Source organism: Anas platyrhynchos, chromosome 14 (assembly GCF_047663525.1).
Source record: "Anas platyrhynchos isolate ZD024472 breed Pekin duck chromosome 14, IASCAAS_PekinDuck_T2T, whole genome shotgun sequence".
In the NCBI taxonomy this organism is placed as follows: Eukaryota; Metazoa; Chordata; class Aves; order Anseriformes; family Anatidae; genus Anas; species Anas platyrhynchos.
In genome coordinates, this window is record NC_092600.1 from 15,331,936 (window position 1) to 15,350,219 (window position 18,284).

At 35.2% G+C, this 18,284-nt stretch overlaps 1 protein-coding gene across 1 annotated transcript in view; it reads right to left on the reverse strand.

Moving 5' to 3' along the window:
- Nucleotides 1-18,284, reverse strand: part of DOCK2 (dedicator of cytokinesis 2) — a 188,867-nt gene that overhangs the window by 159,079 nt on the left and 11,504 nt on the right. The window contains exons 3-17 of the mRNA XM_005024959.6: nucleotides 17,843-17,883; nucleotides 16,622-16,677; nucleotides 16,368-16,464; nucleotides 15,114-15,262; nucleotides 12,951-13,086; nucleotides 10,490-10,644; nucleotides 8,938-9,019; nucleotides 8,339-8,474; nucleotides 7,657-7,732; nucleotides 6,568-6,644; nucleotides 6,042-6,167; nucleotides 5,052-5,176; nucleotides 1,678-1,776; nucleotides 524-596; nucleotides 345-448 (exon numbers count right to left, since the gene is read on the reverse strand). Coding sequence (XP_005025016.4) covers nucleotides 345-448; nucleotides 524-596; nucleotides 1,678-1,776; nucleotides 5,052-5,176; nucleotides 6,042-6,167; nucleotides 6,568-6,644; nucleotides 7,657-7,732; nucleotides 8,339-8,474; nucleotides 8,938-9,019; nucleotides 10,490-10,644; nucleotides 12,951-13,086; nucleotides 15,114-15,262; nucleotides 16,368-16,464; nucleotides 16,622-16,677; nucleotides 17,843-17,883 — 1,532 coding nt within the window. The remainder of the gene's footprint in view (nucleotides 1-344; nucleotides 449-523; nucleotides 597-1,677; nucleotides 1,777-5,051; nucleotides 5,177-6,041; nucleotides 6,168-6,567; nucleotides 6,645-7,656; nucleotides 7,733-8,338; nucleotides 8,475-8,937; nucleotides 9,020-10,489; nucleotides 10,645-12,950; nucleotides 13,087-15,113; nucleotides 15,263-16,367; nucleotides 16,465-16,621; nucleotides 16,678-17,842; nucleotides 17,884-18,284) is intronic.

Sequence of the window (18,284 nt, forward strand, 5' to 3'; positions counted from 1 at the left end):
TCTCTTCAGCCAGCACAATGGTACATATCCAAGTACTTAGCTCTCACATGACTTCCTTTGCAATAGGAAAAGCCAAAATCACAATACCCAATAAAAATATGAGGAAGAGTAAGTGTCTCTCATTGTTTTTAAATCATCTAACTATAATTAAAATGTAAGATCATGTTTACCAACCAAGGAAGAAGTTGCACCTTTTTTTTATTCCTCAGATGAAAATATAATATTTGTCTTCAATGTATTAATAAAATGAATTTAGCACAAGGACGATAAACAATGCAGTCAAAGACGATAGTGTGAAACAAAGGTCTCTTAGGGAGGAAAAAAGGAAAAAAAAAATCCAATACCTTTAGGACTAACAAATCATGGATGCCATCTTGAAGAGTTGTTCCATCCTCCTTCATAAGCCTTATGTAGGCCATTGCAAAATTCTTCTCTCCTTTATCTTTAGCTGCAAAACAAAAGATTTGCTGTTGGCTACTGATCAAGGAATTAAAATTCACTGAAGTAAAAATTCTCTACTCACACTCTTGAGATGACCTGTGTCTGAACATAAAGCGCAGATGTATCCTTTGCATGTCTTCAATAGGAACTGCTACCTTTAGTAAAATCAGAAAATACATATATTTTTGTAATTAAATTCCTCTTCAAATCCTTGAGTAGTATCCGAAAATAATGACTGCTTTATTTTTAAAGTAGCATATGTAATTGTGACACGCATGCAACAAAAGACCAATTGTTAACAAAAAATATTAATAGCAACATGTTTATAATTATAAATTTAGATCTGTATTACATCAAGTTGACTCACAACTCAACTTCCCTTTAAATTTTTTACTGCATAACACACTTCATAGTAACTACACTTTTATTAACAAAAGGATCTACTGTTAATAATTCTATTAAAATGTTTCCATACAGACATCTGAAATACACATGAATTTTAAAAAACAAAATAATACACAAACCAAAACACAGGACTAGTCAATGTTTTCAAAACAACAAATACATTTAAAAACACATTAATATTTCAAATGACACAAATGACATTCATTCCCTGCCCTGCACTATCTTGGGGACACACCACCCCGTACTAACTGTGGGCTTGCCATACATGACAGTATAACCTTCAGTAGATGTCTTCATAAAAAATAAATTTAAAAAAAATCACACTATCAAGACAGAGACATGCTTTATAAGAACTACTTCTAGAAGCTTCTAGGTATTTTTTATTCGAATACAATAAAGCTAGATTTAGTAGTTAGTAGTGTATATCTAAAGTAATTTAGAACAGCTTTTTTCTGTCTAAAAGAATATTTTTTAATGCCTCTTTCTGATTTTTTCAGGCAATTGAAGTTCTTCATCTCTAATATTTCGCAGCAATAAAACAAATGCAGTATATCATCTTTCATGAAGCTTATTAGGACGTGAGGTTTTATAAGATGATCTCATTTGTTTTGCTAGATAAGATCTTAACATCATTTTTCTAAGCCAAATTTCAAACCTCAGTAAACACATAGTCCTAATAACTGATATCTGACTAAGACGCTACCCTTCTTGTTTTATTCGGGGTGAAGGTATTTTAAACCTATTTTATAAAAAGCTGATGCTGTGTAACACTACCTGAGGTACCAACAAGCAATAAGAAAATAAAGCAAGCGAAAAGTTTCTGCAGCCTACCTTTAACGTTTCCATCCAGCGTGGCTGTTTGACCTGGTAGTAGAGAACTGATCTGTATTCACTCACGGGTTTGTCTCCTGCTCCCAGGCAAACAGCATTCTTACAGAAAGGAGGAAAGAAACAGTTCACAGCGGCTCACTCATTTCTGTCAGTTTTTGTCACTTGTGCAAAACCAACCAAACGGCTGACCTGACGATCAAGAGCCTCCTCTGCCATCCCGCCCCCCAGTTTACCTCAGCGCCTGATGGGACGGCTGTAGGACTACCTGCCCTCACTCTGCCATGCTGAGGGCATGCTCACTGAGGGCCAAAGTCCCTGGAGCCCACAGCAGCCCTGGACTGAGGGAATGAATGCTTCACACCTCAAGTACCATTCCCTGAGGGCCCAGCAACCAGGGCAACAGGAAGGCAAAGCCGCTGCCATGGCCCTCAGGCCTCTCTCAGGCCTGGGAGCCTGGAGATGCAATCCTGAAATGATACAAGTGTGGGACTGGCACATACCATGGGGCAGGAAGACCTGTCTGATAACAAAAGAACAAACAGAAAGGAAGCTTTGACAGGAGATGCTGTTTCCAACCCTCTGAACACAAGGAAAATGAACATTTTCCAGAATTATCCTGGACCTAGAAGTAGATGGCCTTTTACAGGCTCACAGCGGGCTGTGAGGAAAGCTAAGTAACCAACAGAGAGGCTCCCTTTCTTTTTCCAAATGAGGAACTGAAGTAACAAAGTCATCAATCACCTTAATTAGTGGGAAAGAAACACAATACAACAATTATTTCACTTTATTATTTCCTTGACTTTTCCCCTGACTTTAAAATACTCTATTTTAGCACAGTCTCATAAGTATTCTTTATGTACCAAAAGTTACTTCTGAACTAAATGGTACAGATGCACCAATACAACACTCTCCCAGATTTTTTCCCAATAAGGATTTCTGATTTTTTCTTGTTTTTACATTTTCCTTGTGCTAAATTTAATTTCTACATTTCTTTTTTTCAATAACCTCTACTTACTAATCACTTTAAGGACTTTTTCCCTCTGTGTTTTAACTTGCAACTCACCTGTTTCTCCATGAATTTTAGCTATTTACTTCTTACCTTGTCACACTTGACAGCCTAAGTTACTACACTATGCTGACTGTTAGGTAGTATGGCTCTAACTTGACTTTTGGTCAAGTTAAAAATTGTTGTAACAGAGAAATTCAGTCTTAGTGAATCTGGAAAGAGACTCAACCTACTTCCCTCATTCCTGTCTGACTGCTGTTGAGATTTGTACATACAGGATAACTGCTAACGATGATAACAGATGAAGCAAAATTGCTGACACCTCATAAGGCATCAGATGTGAAACTGCAATGCATGAAAGAAGCAAATATACTATGTTCTCTACTGAAGGCACAGATGAAGCTAGCCTCATAGAAACTGCACTAACTACTGCAACTTTCCTGTTAAAAATCCAGTGACTGAAGTCTTCTTCAAACACCAGGAAGGACATCTGGTGACAAGTAAGGCATGATGCTCATACCTGATTTCTAAGGCCTGGTCTCTGTGACTTTACTACATAAAGGTATACCCGATTTGCACAAAGGGATTATTTCAAGGTTTGTACACCAACATGTTTATATGTATTCTGTGACATTCAGTTGAAGAGAAGAGAAGAGAAGAGAAGAGAAGAGAAGAGAAGAGAAGAGAAGAGAAGAGAAGAGAAGAGAAGAGAAGAGAAGAGAAGAGAAGAGAAGAGAAGAGAAGAGAAGAGAAGAGAAGAGAAGAGAAGAGAAGAGAAGAGAAGAGAAGAGAAGAGAAGAGAAGAGAAGAGAAGAGAAGAGAAGAGAAGAGAAGAGAAGAGAAGAGAAGAGAAGAGAAGAGAAGAGAAGAGGCCTTTAATTTGCAACAAAATGTAGTACCAGCCCTTTCACCTGAAACTAGTTTGATACCTGAAAGGAACAGCAAGTTCCATGTTAATAAACATGCGTTTAATCTGAATTATAGGGTATGATAATTAGAAACTTTGAAGTTTTTAAAAAAAATCATAGGTTTAGAAGTTTACTGATATTTGATTGTTTTTGAAAGCTAAAATTGAAAAACATTTGCTTTTGTTATTACTTGTCTTCAACAGTGTTTTAATCAGTTACTGAAAAATTGTCATTTAAGCATGTGTAAGGTATATTGCCCCCAGAAAGCAGGCATTATTTGAACATCTATGTCAGATCATAGACAAAGGGACAACCCAATTTTCTGCTAGTATTTGGATAAAAGGTGCCTCCATGAAACTGAAAATATACATGTATAACATTGGAATGAATGCAAGATTTAATGCATTACACTGGGTTCATTTCTTTAATGAATACTTCGGCATATATTTCAAGCATATTATCTGTAACTGCAACCAATAGAGTAGAAGCCAGTGAAGTCTATATCACAGCAGTTATTTCCCATACACACCAGTCATATGGTCAGGTGTTTTCTGATCAGGGTTACAATTTGTTTTCTGGACCCTAGGCATTACATGATTTTAGGGTTTTCTTCACTCAAGCTTTAAATCAATTTTGTAGGTCAAATATTTAGTTGTAATTCATCAACACACTGACATTGCAGCAACTCATGAAGCACACTACATTCCTCCAGTTTTATTTTATTTAAAGAATTATCTTAATGATTTCACCCTCATGATCACAGTAGAGTTTCAGAGAACAGTATAAAGCTCAAAAAAGGAAAGACCAAAAATCTCACTGAATATTGAACTAATGTTAAGAAATCCTAAGGAAAAGACAAGTATTCATAAAAACAGAAATAGAGAAGACAAAAGATACTGTAAATATTTGTTGTATAAGTGCAGTGTCCACACTCCACTGTTTTCACTAATGTAGTTATTTGCCATGTACTCTATTCACGGAACAGACAGTCCTTCTGGCACAAATCAGAGGTTTGTTATGTGAAAGAAATAGAATGTAAATGAACATTTAAATAAACAAATATGTTCCTCCAGGAATTCTCCACCTCTCCCTCCGTTCTCCCTATAACCCCCCCTAAAAAAGGTGGGGGGGGGGAAGGGGGGGGGGGGGGAAGATAAACAATGTAATAATTGTCAGGAACAGCATTTCATCTTTGTTCCTTAGTCACAGCTAAAATGGGTCAGTGTCATTTCTCTTTTTCCAGTAGTTTCACAGTTGTATGCAAGACCTGTGCAGGAATTGAATAGATTTGTCACAGTAAACATAAAATTCATCTGTCAAAAGATGACACAAGTGAGAGAACTAATGTTTTCTATTGTGTTATTTTATCAGAATTTTAAATAAGTTTAAGGTTTACTTCTGTAATGTACTTCATTTTTGTATTTCTGTCTTTCTGTTATGCAGTGAAAAAAACCACTTACTGGCAGAGTTTTTCCTTCTTCATCACAAACACACATTATTACTTCCACATTTCTTTGAGTTGTTTTATTGTATTTGTCAAAGTCTCCATACAGTAGTGTAATATAAATGTCATTTCTTATATCTCCTAAAAAAGAAATGAAAAGGTTAAAAATGAATGAAAATGCTGTGAGAAAAAGGGTCGGATTACCTTCACAAGAGTTTTTCAACAGTGGAACACGTTAACATAGAAAACGTCTCATTTTCCATCTGAACTTAAAATTTTCAGCTCTTTTATTGTTAGCGAAGATCTCAGTGAGCCGTGTGAAACGAACCAAACAAGGTTCCTGAACGTGCCTTCAACCGATTCTCAACCTGCACTGACACCTGCTGGTGAGGTGACAGCAGGATGCCATTACTGAATTTTGTCCACATTAAGAGCTGCCTTTCTAGAATGAGCTATTTTAATTGTCTTCTGTGAACAAAATTACAGTTCTCCTGTGAATTAAGTTTAAAAGTAGTGAGATTTGAATTGATTTTTTTTTTAAACGAATAATTGTTGACAGTGAGTGAATGTAGTTGGCAAATACATAATCATAAATCCAAAATCAAGAGAGGGTAAAAAACATTTATGTATTTACTATTTATTATTATAATTAAAGGAGAATGATAAATTACAATAAAAATAAGGTTAAATTAAAATTTTAGTAAGCAACTTAAAATTTTTAGTAAGAATTTCCTTAGCAAGGAAAGAAGCTATGTATCAGGAGCGCAGATTATCCCTCACTGTCTTGATTATATTTTTTCTATTTTAGTACTATGTAATACTTTCTAGGGACTTCACTATTTTATATAAACCTGTAATTTTGGAACAGAGTTTAACATGAAGAGTAAATTCTAGATTCTCTGAGTTACTCCTTACTGAAATCAGTAATTAAGGTCATAGCTGATGCTCATTAACCCAGGAATGACTACAAAAATCAGCTGCTGATAGAGAACAAAGCACCTCCTACCTGGCATGATTATTTCAGGAAATCCTAATTTTCTAGCAACAACTGTTGTTCTGTCTACAAGGTGTGGATAGTCCTTCCTAGTTTGAATCACATCTCCAACAAGCATTTTGACAGTTACCCAGAGACCTATTAAAAGGAGGAGGAAAGAAAAAATAAAAGAAAAAAATCACACTTTTTCTAAAGAGAGGAAAGAAAAAAAAAAAAAAACACACACAACAAAAACACACCTCTCTCCTTGGATGGTGTTCTCATTTCCTGACCAAAATAATTACAAGAGTTCATTTCTCCCACTTGCTTTAGTTGGAAATAAATGCTTAACATCCAATACTTTTAAATACTAATTTAAATAGCCTCCTACATTCTGCAACTAAGTCATGATTGTTCGCTTCCAGCTTCAAAGTTGTACATGTGTCCATGGTGGTGTTACAGGCATAACATAAAAGTGTTTCTCTAAAATGTGAACAATATGAAATGAAACTCCATTGAAATTCCTTGTTATCTGATTTTAAAAAATAATGTACTTCACCTTGTCCACCACTGTCTCCTTTTGATGCTGTGATTTTGCTTAGGAGACTGTGTAAAAAGTCATTCTCTGCCACTACCCTGCAGGAGAAAAAACAATGACTACTAGGAATTAAGCACTAACTATATTAAATACCATTCAGAACATAGATGACAAACAGCCTCAGTTCTCTTTGCCATACTTGGACTTATTATAATAAATTGTGTAATTTCATCATCTCTTGCTCTGATTTGCAGACCTTTTGTGCTAAACCCATGTGTAGACTGAAGTGAAGAAAAAGATTAATTCAGCAACTTAAGGAACTGTGCTCTGTGACAGACTGACCACAATACATAAGCCTGTCATTTTGCACAACCTGAAAGCATTCACCAACATGCCTGTGCAGTCCAGGTTTTCCTGATGAACAGCCTGACTAATGAACTTGAATTTCAGCTCCTCTTGAAATTATGACCAAATTCTCAAATAACAGAAAAGTTGGATCAAATTGTAAACAAGTAAAATAGGCCAAAGTCTGACACATTGGTTTATTTCCAGAATTATATTAATTCTCCATACTATATAATGATAGTGCTATGTAGAATGCACAAATATATTTCCAGTGAACACTGACATTTGACTTTTGAGTGTTGCATTTTTAGGCAGCTGGTCTGGTTGCCTAAAACCTCTAAAAATTACTTTCAAGATAGTTAACGTGTGACAATTCAACTACTTTCAAACCTAAACCCAGTTCTTACTCAGATTTTTCTCAAGTTCAAAGTAAATTCAAGCACATCAATTAGTAGTCATTCATGGCTGTAAAACTTATTGCATTAAAGGTATGATGATTTAACTAGATTTTTCTTAAATAAATAGGACATGGGACCAGATGACAGAAAGAGAATATTTCTAGACGTATACATATATATATCATGCTCTGTAACCTCTATCAAGTCTTAAATGCCTTTTAAAGTGATAATTAAATAATTAACACTACCACAAAGTAAAAGTATAAAAAGGAAAAAGTATTTTTTTCTTGAATCATTTCATGGGTCATTTTGCCACCCAACAGATGTAGAAACGTGTACAAAAATAGGATACTTATGATTGTCTTACGGATGAAAGGGTATGAAGTGCTGCTTTTCTTCATCACTTTCAGCTTTTCCTTTTATGATGTCAGTAATATCCATAACTACAAAAATAAAAGAAAATTATCAAAACATAAAATGGCATTGGTAAATATCTCCTCCTATCCATTAATACTGTATATTATATATTCTTGTTCCTCGAGGTAAATATAGATTCTCATTAGCAGGCAGCGTAGCCCAGTAGTAGTAAATCTGTGGATGAGAACTTTCAGTGCAAAGAGTGCACTACAGACGTGAGACTATGTGAGGAGCGAATGGCTTCAGACTAGTTTTGGTCTGATCTTGCAAATAACATGTGTGTGCATCAGTGGTGTTCCTGGCACATAATCAGTGTTTTTATTTCAGCCACAGTGAATTTTGTTATTAATACTGTGGTACTGTGTTTTGGTTTGCACTTTGTAGCAGTAAGTGTGAATAATTAGGAAATGGAATTCAAAAGCACATTTCTGACATAACTAAAATGCTAATCTAGGTGCAGTCTTTATGGACTTCAAATGTTAAGTACAAAAGTACTATCAAGATAGTTGATATCAAGATAGTTGATATGTCTATTTTAGATTCTGGCATGTCTTCATAGAGATTTTATTGTCCAAGCTTGGCAATTATCACTTAACTCCTGCTTCAGATAGAGTACAGGAGACATGAGTTACCTGCCACTCCAAAAGGCCGCCTTAGTCCTTGTGTGTATTTCTTTGAGTTACTGTCTTTGAGATCCATCCTTCCAACTCGGACTATTTGACAAACTAAATAAATTTTGTCTCTGCTAAGGTCTTTATTTCCAAGATCCTAAAAGAAAAAGAAAAAAGATAGTTAAAGTATTATTTGGGGAAGAACTTGGTCATGAAATTTAAGGAGGCTCTCCAGTAAGAAAATAAGCCTCAACAACCAGTGAAAACTAGTGAAAGGGAAAAAAAAAAAAAAAAGTCAACAGAAAATAAGAAATAGTGTAAGACTTTCAAATTTGAGGAAAACATAAGCTAAGATAAAAAAAAGAAAGTAGCAATCAATAGCTACAACAGATAAAATATCAAAGTCATCATTAAACTGATGAAGCAGACATTAGAAAAAAGGTGCAAATTGATTTGAAGAAAGGACATCAAAGGCACTGCCCTAAAGCACCCAATGACTGATCATCTTGCTGATCACAAGATGACTACTTCTTCCTTCCTCATTCTCAGAAATTCTGATAGCGGCCACAGAAAAGAGAGAATCTGATTTGAAAGATACAAGGAAAACTGAAAACACTTACTGTGAACACTACTTTCAGATTATTGAGCATATCAATTTCCTTTGGAAAGCCTTTACTCCCCCATCTCACCAAGTAGTTCTCACTGTTTTGAAGATAAATTTCTTATTACCATGTGATTTAATAATTCTTCTGTTTCACAGTATATCAAGAAAACATAGAAAACAGGTTGCAAAACAGAAGATAGTCTGTGATTGTTTGAAGCTAATACCAGACTAAAAGACAAGTGCTATACAACACACCATCAGTAAACGCTGAAAAGTAACTTACACGTTAGACAGAATGGCAATTTTTTGGAGAAAACATTGTTATCATAATAATCTCGTAGGAATCATCAGCAGAACCTTATTCCACCTGTGAGTTTAGAAGTTCCTCACATTTTCTCTCTCCCTCCCCCTCACTTTGCAGCACTTCATCCCAGATACCACAACACCCACAATACCCATCAAGAAAGTCATGTAGTCGATCCACTGACATTGCAAGTCATTCTTCCAGGCACCCAATTTTACCAGATGGCAAGAATAAAAATAATGTTCATTACATCTACATGTATTGCCTGGTAAAACAAATCAAGACTTCAGATTCAGGCCTGGAGCTGACCAAAGATAGATATAATCTAATACTACTTTTTCCTTATACAACTAAGAATGGCCATACATGGAGTGATTAGAGCACTTGCAAAGTACAGAGAAGATCTTGACTATCTATCCTTGATAATCAGACCATGACTGGACAAGGCTTTGAACTATCTGATTTAACTAAGCCAGCTCTGCTTTGATAGGCAGGTTTGACTATGCAACTTCCAGAGTTCAGTATAATTCATTCTACTTCATAAAGCTGTATAATAGGGAAGACAATGCTTAATTTCCAGTTTTGTATTCTGGCACTCCAATATCCTCTTCATCTAAAATAAAGTAATAAATGAGCAGTCAAATCATATGAGAGGTATGTTTCCACAAAAGAAGGATCTCCATCAATTTCTGAAGACAATCTCAAGGTTACCTTTGGATAAGCAGCAAGAACAGTTACCTCTAGAATTTGCATGTTTCTTTCTTCCTTTTCACTCTTTTAAAACCCATTTTAACAACTGCCTCAAACTCTACCTAATATGACTGAGTTGATTGGCTGGAATGACAGTCTTATAAACATCAATACGTGATGTCTCAGTTACTACCACATGAAGTTTCTTTCTCCTGAAGTCTGTAAAAGCTCTAAAGTTAAAGACAACTATATCGTCTTTATTTAAAACACAAATCCCTCCAACAGTACTGTCATCTCTAACTTTGAAGTGGTCTCGAGATTCTCCAAAACTCTCAAATGCTCACTCTAGATGTTATCTGTCAAAATATTCAGGATCCATTATCCAAGAATGCTTTAATAGCCAGCAATTAAATCTATCCACACTTTCCTTTTTTTTGGTCGTCTTCCATTTATTTATATATTCTCTGCATTACTAGCATGTTGGCAACTACATGCTTGTTGGTAACTACATGCTTCATTATGGCCAGCTCCTCTCATTAGATTTTTTTTCCCTTAAATAAATAAATAAACTTACCTTATAATTGTTAATTTCTGTGGATCATATAGTGACATAAAGAGTTCTGCATCCTCTCCAATTCGGCAAACAAAATTGCGCACAAAGACATATAGGCTATGGGTGGGGGATGAAGATATTCGGGAGTATGATGCATAATCTGGTTGATCCTTTGACTATTCAGAAGAAGGAAAATCATAAGATACATCCAGGAATTAAAGTCGTAGGATAACAGAAGCAATTTCAATTGTTATTACATATTGTAGTTGATCTTGAAAAATCAGTACATTCTGCTCACTTAAAGAACCATCAAACAGCAAGATTTGTGTTTTTTTGTTGTTGTTGGTTTTTTTTTTTTTTTTTTTTTTTTTTAAAGGCTTGCTTTCTACCAAAAGCTTTTACCCTGTACATTACTCAGAGAGAGATTGTCTAGCAATATGGAAATGACCAGAAAGTAAGTTTCTGATGCTTCCCGATACGTCTCCAGTGTATCAACATCCTTTTCTATGATGAAGCAAGAAAGCTCGCAGGTTAGTTAGAAGATGCAGAAGTGACATAGGTATGGAAGATCCCTTGCCAGACCCTTTAATGTATGTAAGAAGATGAAAAACTCAGACTGGATTCTTCCAAATACTGTACCTGGCCTCGGGAGCTACCTCACTGTGCAAATAATGAAAAAGCTGATGACAGAGGCGCCTTAAATCCAGCTTTTGCAGGACTTAGGGGATTTATTCAGTATGATCAGTAAGAATTTACTTTGCATGTGATTCTAAACATATTATCCTTTCCCGATTGGCTCTCTTTTCAGAAATGGAACAGGGCTTACTTTATTTAACAAATATTTTCAAGGAACACAATAGTTATGCTGTTTCTCTTCCCTTCACCTCCAGAAATCTTCCTGTCTTTAATATCTTATACTTAATTTCACTGGGGAGATAAAAGCCAGGTTAAGATCCCCTCCACACCTTGAATCAATGTATTCAAAACTTTAACTACCAAGAAAATTGAACTGCTTTCAGTGGAACTGTTCTGACATCTTTTATTAAAATTTTGATAAAGAACCATGCCTAGAAGATTTCAGAATATTTTTCCAGTGGTGTAAGAACTTAAAGCCCTTTAGAAAACGAGATTAACTTGACTTCCATACTCCAGGCCAGTTCTTTAGCCACAGGACAATTATTATGAAGGGTGAGACATGTCACTTTTAAAGAGCAGAATAAAAAATATCAAGCTGCCACTATAGAGCCAAACCTACAAATCTGCACCATATAATTTTTCGAACACAGTAGCATATAGGAGGAAGCCTACTATCTGCATTGTAGTGAGGTTTCACCATGCCAGGAACATAAACAAGAAAAATACAACTTTCTGAAGACAAATAACAAAAAAATGGTATGCTGGGGAAAGGACACAGCTGAGCAGAATCACCATCTCAAAAATAGGCACCTAAATTCAACCCACATCTTATTTTAAACACCTAGAAACAGCCACTTAACAGATGATGTCCTAAAGTTCTTCTTATCCATTGTTTTGCTGTGTTTTTAAAACAAGCCAACGTAGTCTGTTGCAGACAAACAAGTTTTAGTTTCCTTGTATTGCCAGTTAATTACATGCTGATGTCTGGGAAGCAAGATTTATTTAGTGACACTGATGAGAACAAATCAAAAGGTGCTTTCCAGCAGTTTGACATGGGCATTATTGATGTGTCATGATGGCACTTTTTTTTTTTTTTTTTTTTTTTTGCCAGATATTGTACTTGCTTTATCACTATTTACTTTCTCATGAATGAAGAAAAGAACTAAAGTATCTTCTAAGTCTCTGAACAGACTTAATATGAAGAGATCAAGGAAGTACGAAGTACAGTCACTTGTTTAGTATTTTAGAAGATTAAATGTATATGCCCTCATTAGCTTTGCTTAGATGTGGTTAACTACTGGTACTGGTCCACAAGATTATTCTGAGTTCACCAAACTCCTTGTTAGTAAGCTTAAATTCTTCAACTCCTTCAGACCAACTAACAAGCAGCAACTTACAGCAAACAACCAGCATTTTCACAAGATTCTTTTAAAAAGAACTTAGATTAGTGAGAAGGTACGACCTAAACTCCAAGAATGTAACTACTCACTAAACAAACCAGCCTACTGAGTAAGCCCACAGATGGATTTAGGAGACCTTTTTGCATTTAGAAAGCAAAGAATGTATTTAGAACCAGCTTTATGGACAGGCTTTCAGCCCAGCCCACGGACTGAATCCAGTGCACAAATAAAAATTTAAAAAATTTAAAAAATTTTTAAAAAGCCTCAAATAAAAAATTTAAGGCTTCTCCATATTTATAAAACATGTATGCAAATATGCTCTAAGGTAAGTTAGAGGCAAGCATTTCTAGCAATTTTAAGGAAGAAGTTTGCACCCTTCAAGCCTTGCACTGAATTTTCATTTTGATTTTTAGTAAAGGAAGCTTTGTTTTGCCCATTATTCCTACCATTTCCTCTTTAATTCGCTCAGTGATTTTATTAGTTGCTTCTTCATGTGCATGAAATAGGCTGATGACACTGGTTTTATCTGGATCCAATATATTTCCATCTTCATCTCTAACTATTAGATCTAGCTCAAGTATCCTGCAAAAACAGACAGATCAACATGGCAGTTTCATCAATCATTTCCTTCTATAAAAATAAAGCACAGAAATGCAGTGCACAAGGATTTACAACAAATTTTAAAGCAGTAAAATAAGTTTAAATAAATATAACAATATTTTACTGAACAAAGAAAATAAGCAAAAACTACCATTTCCTTTTCAAGCTGTTGTCCAATATTTATTCTTTTTGGGAACTGATGGTAATGTCAAAGCATTTAAATGCTTAGCACTTAAAACAGATTCACTATGTTCAATGAGTTCAAGCAGTCTTAATCTTTTTTTGTTTTCAATGCATAATTTTGTAATCAATATGCACAGGTTTTTCCTGTTACCTTCTGCTTTTTTGTTGCTCTTTTTCTCATGTTGCCCTGTTGCTTGACTAACAACTACACTCTCTTCTCCTCTGCTTTTATACAAGGCATGCCTTTTTCTTTTCCTACGCTTCATTTTTTTTCAGTGTTCATAACTTTCAAATCCAACCTCCCTATGTCCTATGTGTTCTTACCGATGGTGCTATGGTGTCACCTCAGTCATCAGATATACTTTCTTGTCTACCCAGGATCTTACTCCTCCATCCCTCTCTAAAACTGGTCTACTTCATTTCAGAGTGTACTTAGCAGTTTCTAAAATGTATTGTCTACCATTATGTTGTTTGAAGAAGTCTGTAACACCTGATGACCCTCTTCATCTTGCATCATTTTCTTTCTGCCACCTCTCCTGACTTGGAGTTCAATCTCCTCTCCCACAATGACCACTCAATTTCCACTTTCATTCCCTTTATTCCTTCTCCAGAGTTCAGCAAGTTTCCTTCACATATCTCAACTTTTAACCCCACACTTTCAGCCACTTACAAACACTATTCACCTTGCACTCTTCTTCTATCCAATCCCAAGCCATTTTAAACATCACCTTTACTGTTGCTCCTTTCAAGAAAGCAGCTTACTGCCTCCTAGTCTGATGGATAATAATAATAATAATAATAATAATAATAATAATAATGATGTTGATGTTCTCTTGGACAGAAATAAGATTCTTTGATTGGAACATTTCAAAGCAAAAATGTGTCCTGGACTGACCATTCAGCTTCACATAGCATAACAGGATATGTATATTCCCGTAGGATGTTCTGTAAAAATACAATTTATCATAAATCTGTAGATCCAAACCTCAGTGAACAAGATAAGAATTTCATAACATCAGGTCATTGCTTGTGTCTAAGCCACAAGTAGCTAAATACTTTCAACTGCATATGGGCTGTCAGGCCACAATAACCACAGTCATTTGCAGTAGTATTTACAGTTTATGAACAGATTCTACTGCCTATGAAATGCCTATTATGAAGTGGTTTACTTTCTTCACCTTTTATCAGATGGTGGATGCTCAACCCCACATAACAAAATTTTTGCCAAAAATATGTTGTGCTACAATGACTTTCCTCAGCAAGTAACATACAAGGCATTTTGTCAAACGCTATCCAATCTACAGTAGTTTCACTTCTATTACCAGAACCAGAGTTCTGTCTGGAAATTCCCTAGCATATCTGGGGACAGTTGCCTTTAACAAAGGCTCTGTACACTTCAGACTTCTGCTATTTATGTACCACTAAGGTCTCTCGACACCACTGCTCAAGGTGTTGCATAACACTAGCAGAGGTAGGTTGAGTTTGTGAAGGGATAGGTGAGTTTGGGGCTTAGAATACACTGATGTTATATTGATATAAAGGCCAGTCATCTGACCTCAAATGCTTACAACTGACAAGTTTGTGTTTCTATAATTAACAAATAAATTAATAGAAAAATAATAATAATAATAATGATGTGGGATGAGGAGCCTCAACATATTATTACCTCTAGAGTAACAGAAGTTTGAAAAGAATGATTTACTAGGTCCACATCTCACATTAATGACCTACAAAACTGCAACCAGGAAAAGTTTATCATCATCATCTCTGTTCTAGCTGGGTACTTTAAAATAAGACAGTTTTCAGAAGCAATATAGCCCACTTACTTGTTACCGTAGTCAATTTTGGAAGTAACCTTCTGTTTGAGCTCTTTAAGCTCATCTTTTGGCAGAGTCCCGGAGAGAAGCTGTGACCTCCACTCCATTAAGTCATACATCATAGACTGTACCTGCTGGAACCGCTCTTTCTTATTTGTCTAGGACATAGAAGAAAACAATAATTTTCGAGGTTTGTAGAAAGCTGAAGTGAGACATTAACCTTGATAATTCAAGGATGCATCATATTTAATACTAAATGATTTCAGGATCAAGAATTAAAATACCCAATTAATCCAAGTCCAGTTTTGCATCTTTACATCTGTTAAGTACTCCACAAATCCTACTAGACAATATGAAATTGTCTGAAGCCTGACTTCCTTCCTCCACAGTTTTTTAAGGACAGAATGTCCCATGGAATTGTAAAAAAATGACTAGAACTTCAAGTATGTTGTATGAGGATAGACACATTATTTTGGTTTTATTTAACTGTTTGTGGACTGAAAGTCATTAACTAGGTCTCATCCAGGGAAACCAGTAGAGAAGCAATTCATTTCTGTATAAGACACTGATAAGTGCATGCTGGAAATATTTGACTGTGATATTAATACATTTAAGACAGAAGTGAGAAAACACTTAGAAGTCGCTAAAGAAGTTCCAATGTCATCCACTGAAACAAGAAGTGTTCTATTTCCTGACTTTAACTAGAGAAAGACTGGGAAGTGACTGGCTTCAGAAAATGAATATATTAATGAGGGAAAACTACAAAGTAATCTATCTATCTACCTAAATATATATATATATTTTTTTTTTTTTTTTTTTTTTTGTAAGAGCACTACAATGTGGGAATTACAATCATATGCAAAAGACAGATGCAAAACTCTGCAAAAAAGATGCAAAAAAGACACATGCAAAAATCATTTTACTTTTTATTTTATGTATTAACCAAAGCATTCACAAGAAAAAAAAAAAGGTTTTCTCCAAGCTGGAAAAAAAATAGGTCTCTATCTCTTTAAGAAATGTAAAACTAAGATATTGAAAGTGAAAGAGACTGAATTCTGGAAATTGATAATTGTTAATAGCTACATGCTACCACTTGAGTTCTAACACCCCAACATGTTGAAGATTTTTCAAATGCAACTTAGTTATGTTTAATAGGCTTATCCTGAAACTTGTCAACTCCCCAGAGAACAACTATGAAAAAATCATCAGGTACATGATACCGAAGGTTGAAATTAAAAGCAGGAAGTTACACCAAAGTCATACCACATAGAGCTGTTTCCAGATGCTTCCCCATTCCCAGAGTGTAGTGGTAACTTCTTGAACTAAAGGAATTTCAGCAGGTACTACATTTTCTGTGTGTCTTTGAAAGGAAAGAAAATTTAGCACAATGAAAAAAAAAATAAATCATAGTTTCATAAGTTTATTAGAATTATTGTGTTTAAGGCATAAAAAATATGTAAAGACTCGTTATTTAGCAGACAAAATACTTAATGTAAAACAATAGTTAAACTCAGTACCTTTTCTTCTCAACATTAACTTCCTTGATGTGGATGAAAGATTTAGGAAATATTCCCTGTTGAGAGAGGGGAAAAATTGCAATCCACTTTGTTATCATTCTCCAGCACTTAACAAATGAGAGCTTTCCAAAACCCACTTCTACCAACTGTTCTTCATAAAACCATGATCATTAGCATAATACGTAGTCTTCAAATTAACTGTTGTCTCTTTGGTTTTGTGCACACGTAGATGCCTGTCTGTTTGACAGACAAATATTAGCAGTATTGTCATATCCTTTTGTACAAAAATAGAATGAATAGGACTACATTTTCTCATTAAGGACATCATCTGCCATCACCTCGCTTCCCCATCTCCTGACATAATCTTCTACTCTCCTAGAAAACAGCATATACACTGTAAATATGGTTAAGAAACATTTTTGTCTATGATCAGCTGGATTAGCAAAGGAGAGATGCTGATACAGGATCAGCACATCTAGTAAAAGAAATATTGATAGATTGCAGAAATTGCTCAGGGCAAATAGACAAATGCCCACTGGCAGGAAGGTTAGCTAAATCAGACTCAAAATTTACTTCCAAGCGTAATAGTCGAGATCATTCTGCACAACACTAATATTATTCTAAGAAAAAATAACAGGCTTCATTTGCAATGCACAAATAGAGATATTTAATGAAGCCATAAACTCTCAAGCCCTCGTAGGCATGAATGGCACCAGCTCAATCAAGGTCATGGGCTCATTTTGTAATACCTAGGCCATGCAGTAAGATGATCAGCAATATGCAGCAGAAAAGTATTCTCAAAATTGACATGCAATTGACCTGTGTAGAAAAAAGGTGACCAGACAAAATGATCTGATGATTCCTAGCTCTATGACAGTGAAAACATTTTATACAGCCTAAAGGAATGTTTGATCATCAATGCACACATCAATACAAACATCAATGCAACAACCTTCATATTAACTAGCAAATCTAGTCTTGGTAATTTGAGCTAGGGATTTGTAAGATTTTTCTCTATGCAATAACTGACTTGCATACATGGTACTTGACAAAGCCTGAGATTGCATGTAGCCTTTAATATCTTTAAGGGGGGGGGAGGGGGGGGCGGAAATTGCTGGCTTCAGTGATCAGAATAGAATAAGACATTCTAAAAAGAAGTCTCACTTCATCAACTGATCCTTTAAAAATAGCGTCATATAGGAGTGAATAGTGTGATCTTACCTCTGATCCTTTATGTCTCACTAGATAACCCTTGTACCAATCTAAAAGGAAGAAAGAGTGCACTCAGATGCTTAGAATAAAAACATGTACTTCAAGAAACATACAAAGTTTTCATTGTTGTTTATTTGTTTTCATTTTGTTTTTCCTCCCCTCCATATAAGAACCATCTGGCACAGGATGTTTAAAAAACCAGTTATTTCAAAAAATACATAGATTAAAGCCAAGTGAGTAGCAGGAAATGGCACTACTTTTACATTGGCAAGTATGATTCTGTGATCTGTTTTCAAGTCTTGCACAGTAAGAACAGATCTTATGAAGAATATAACACTCCCACACTTGCATATAAAAGACAGGATAAGCTGTTTCGTTACCTTTTATATACGTATCAACTAAGATCACTCACGATACTGCAAAGCCTGTGAAGCATTTCTGATTGCTTCTA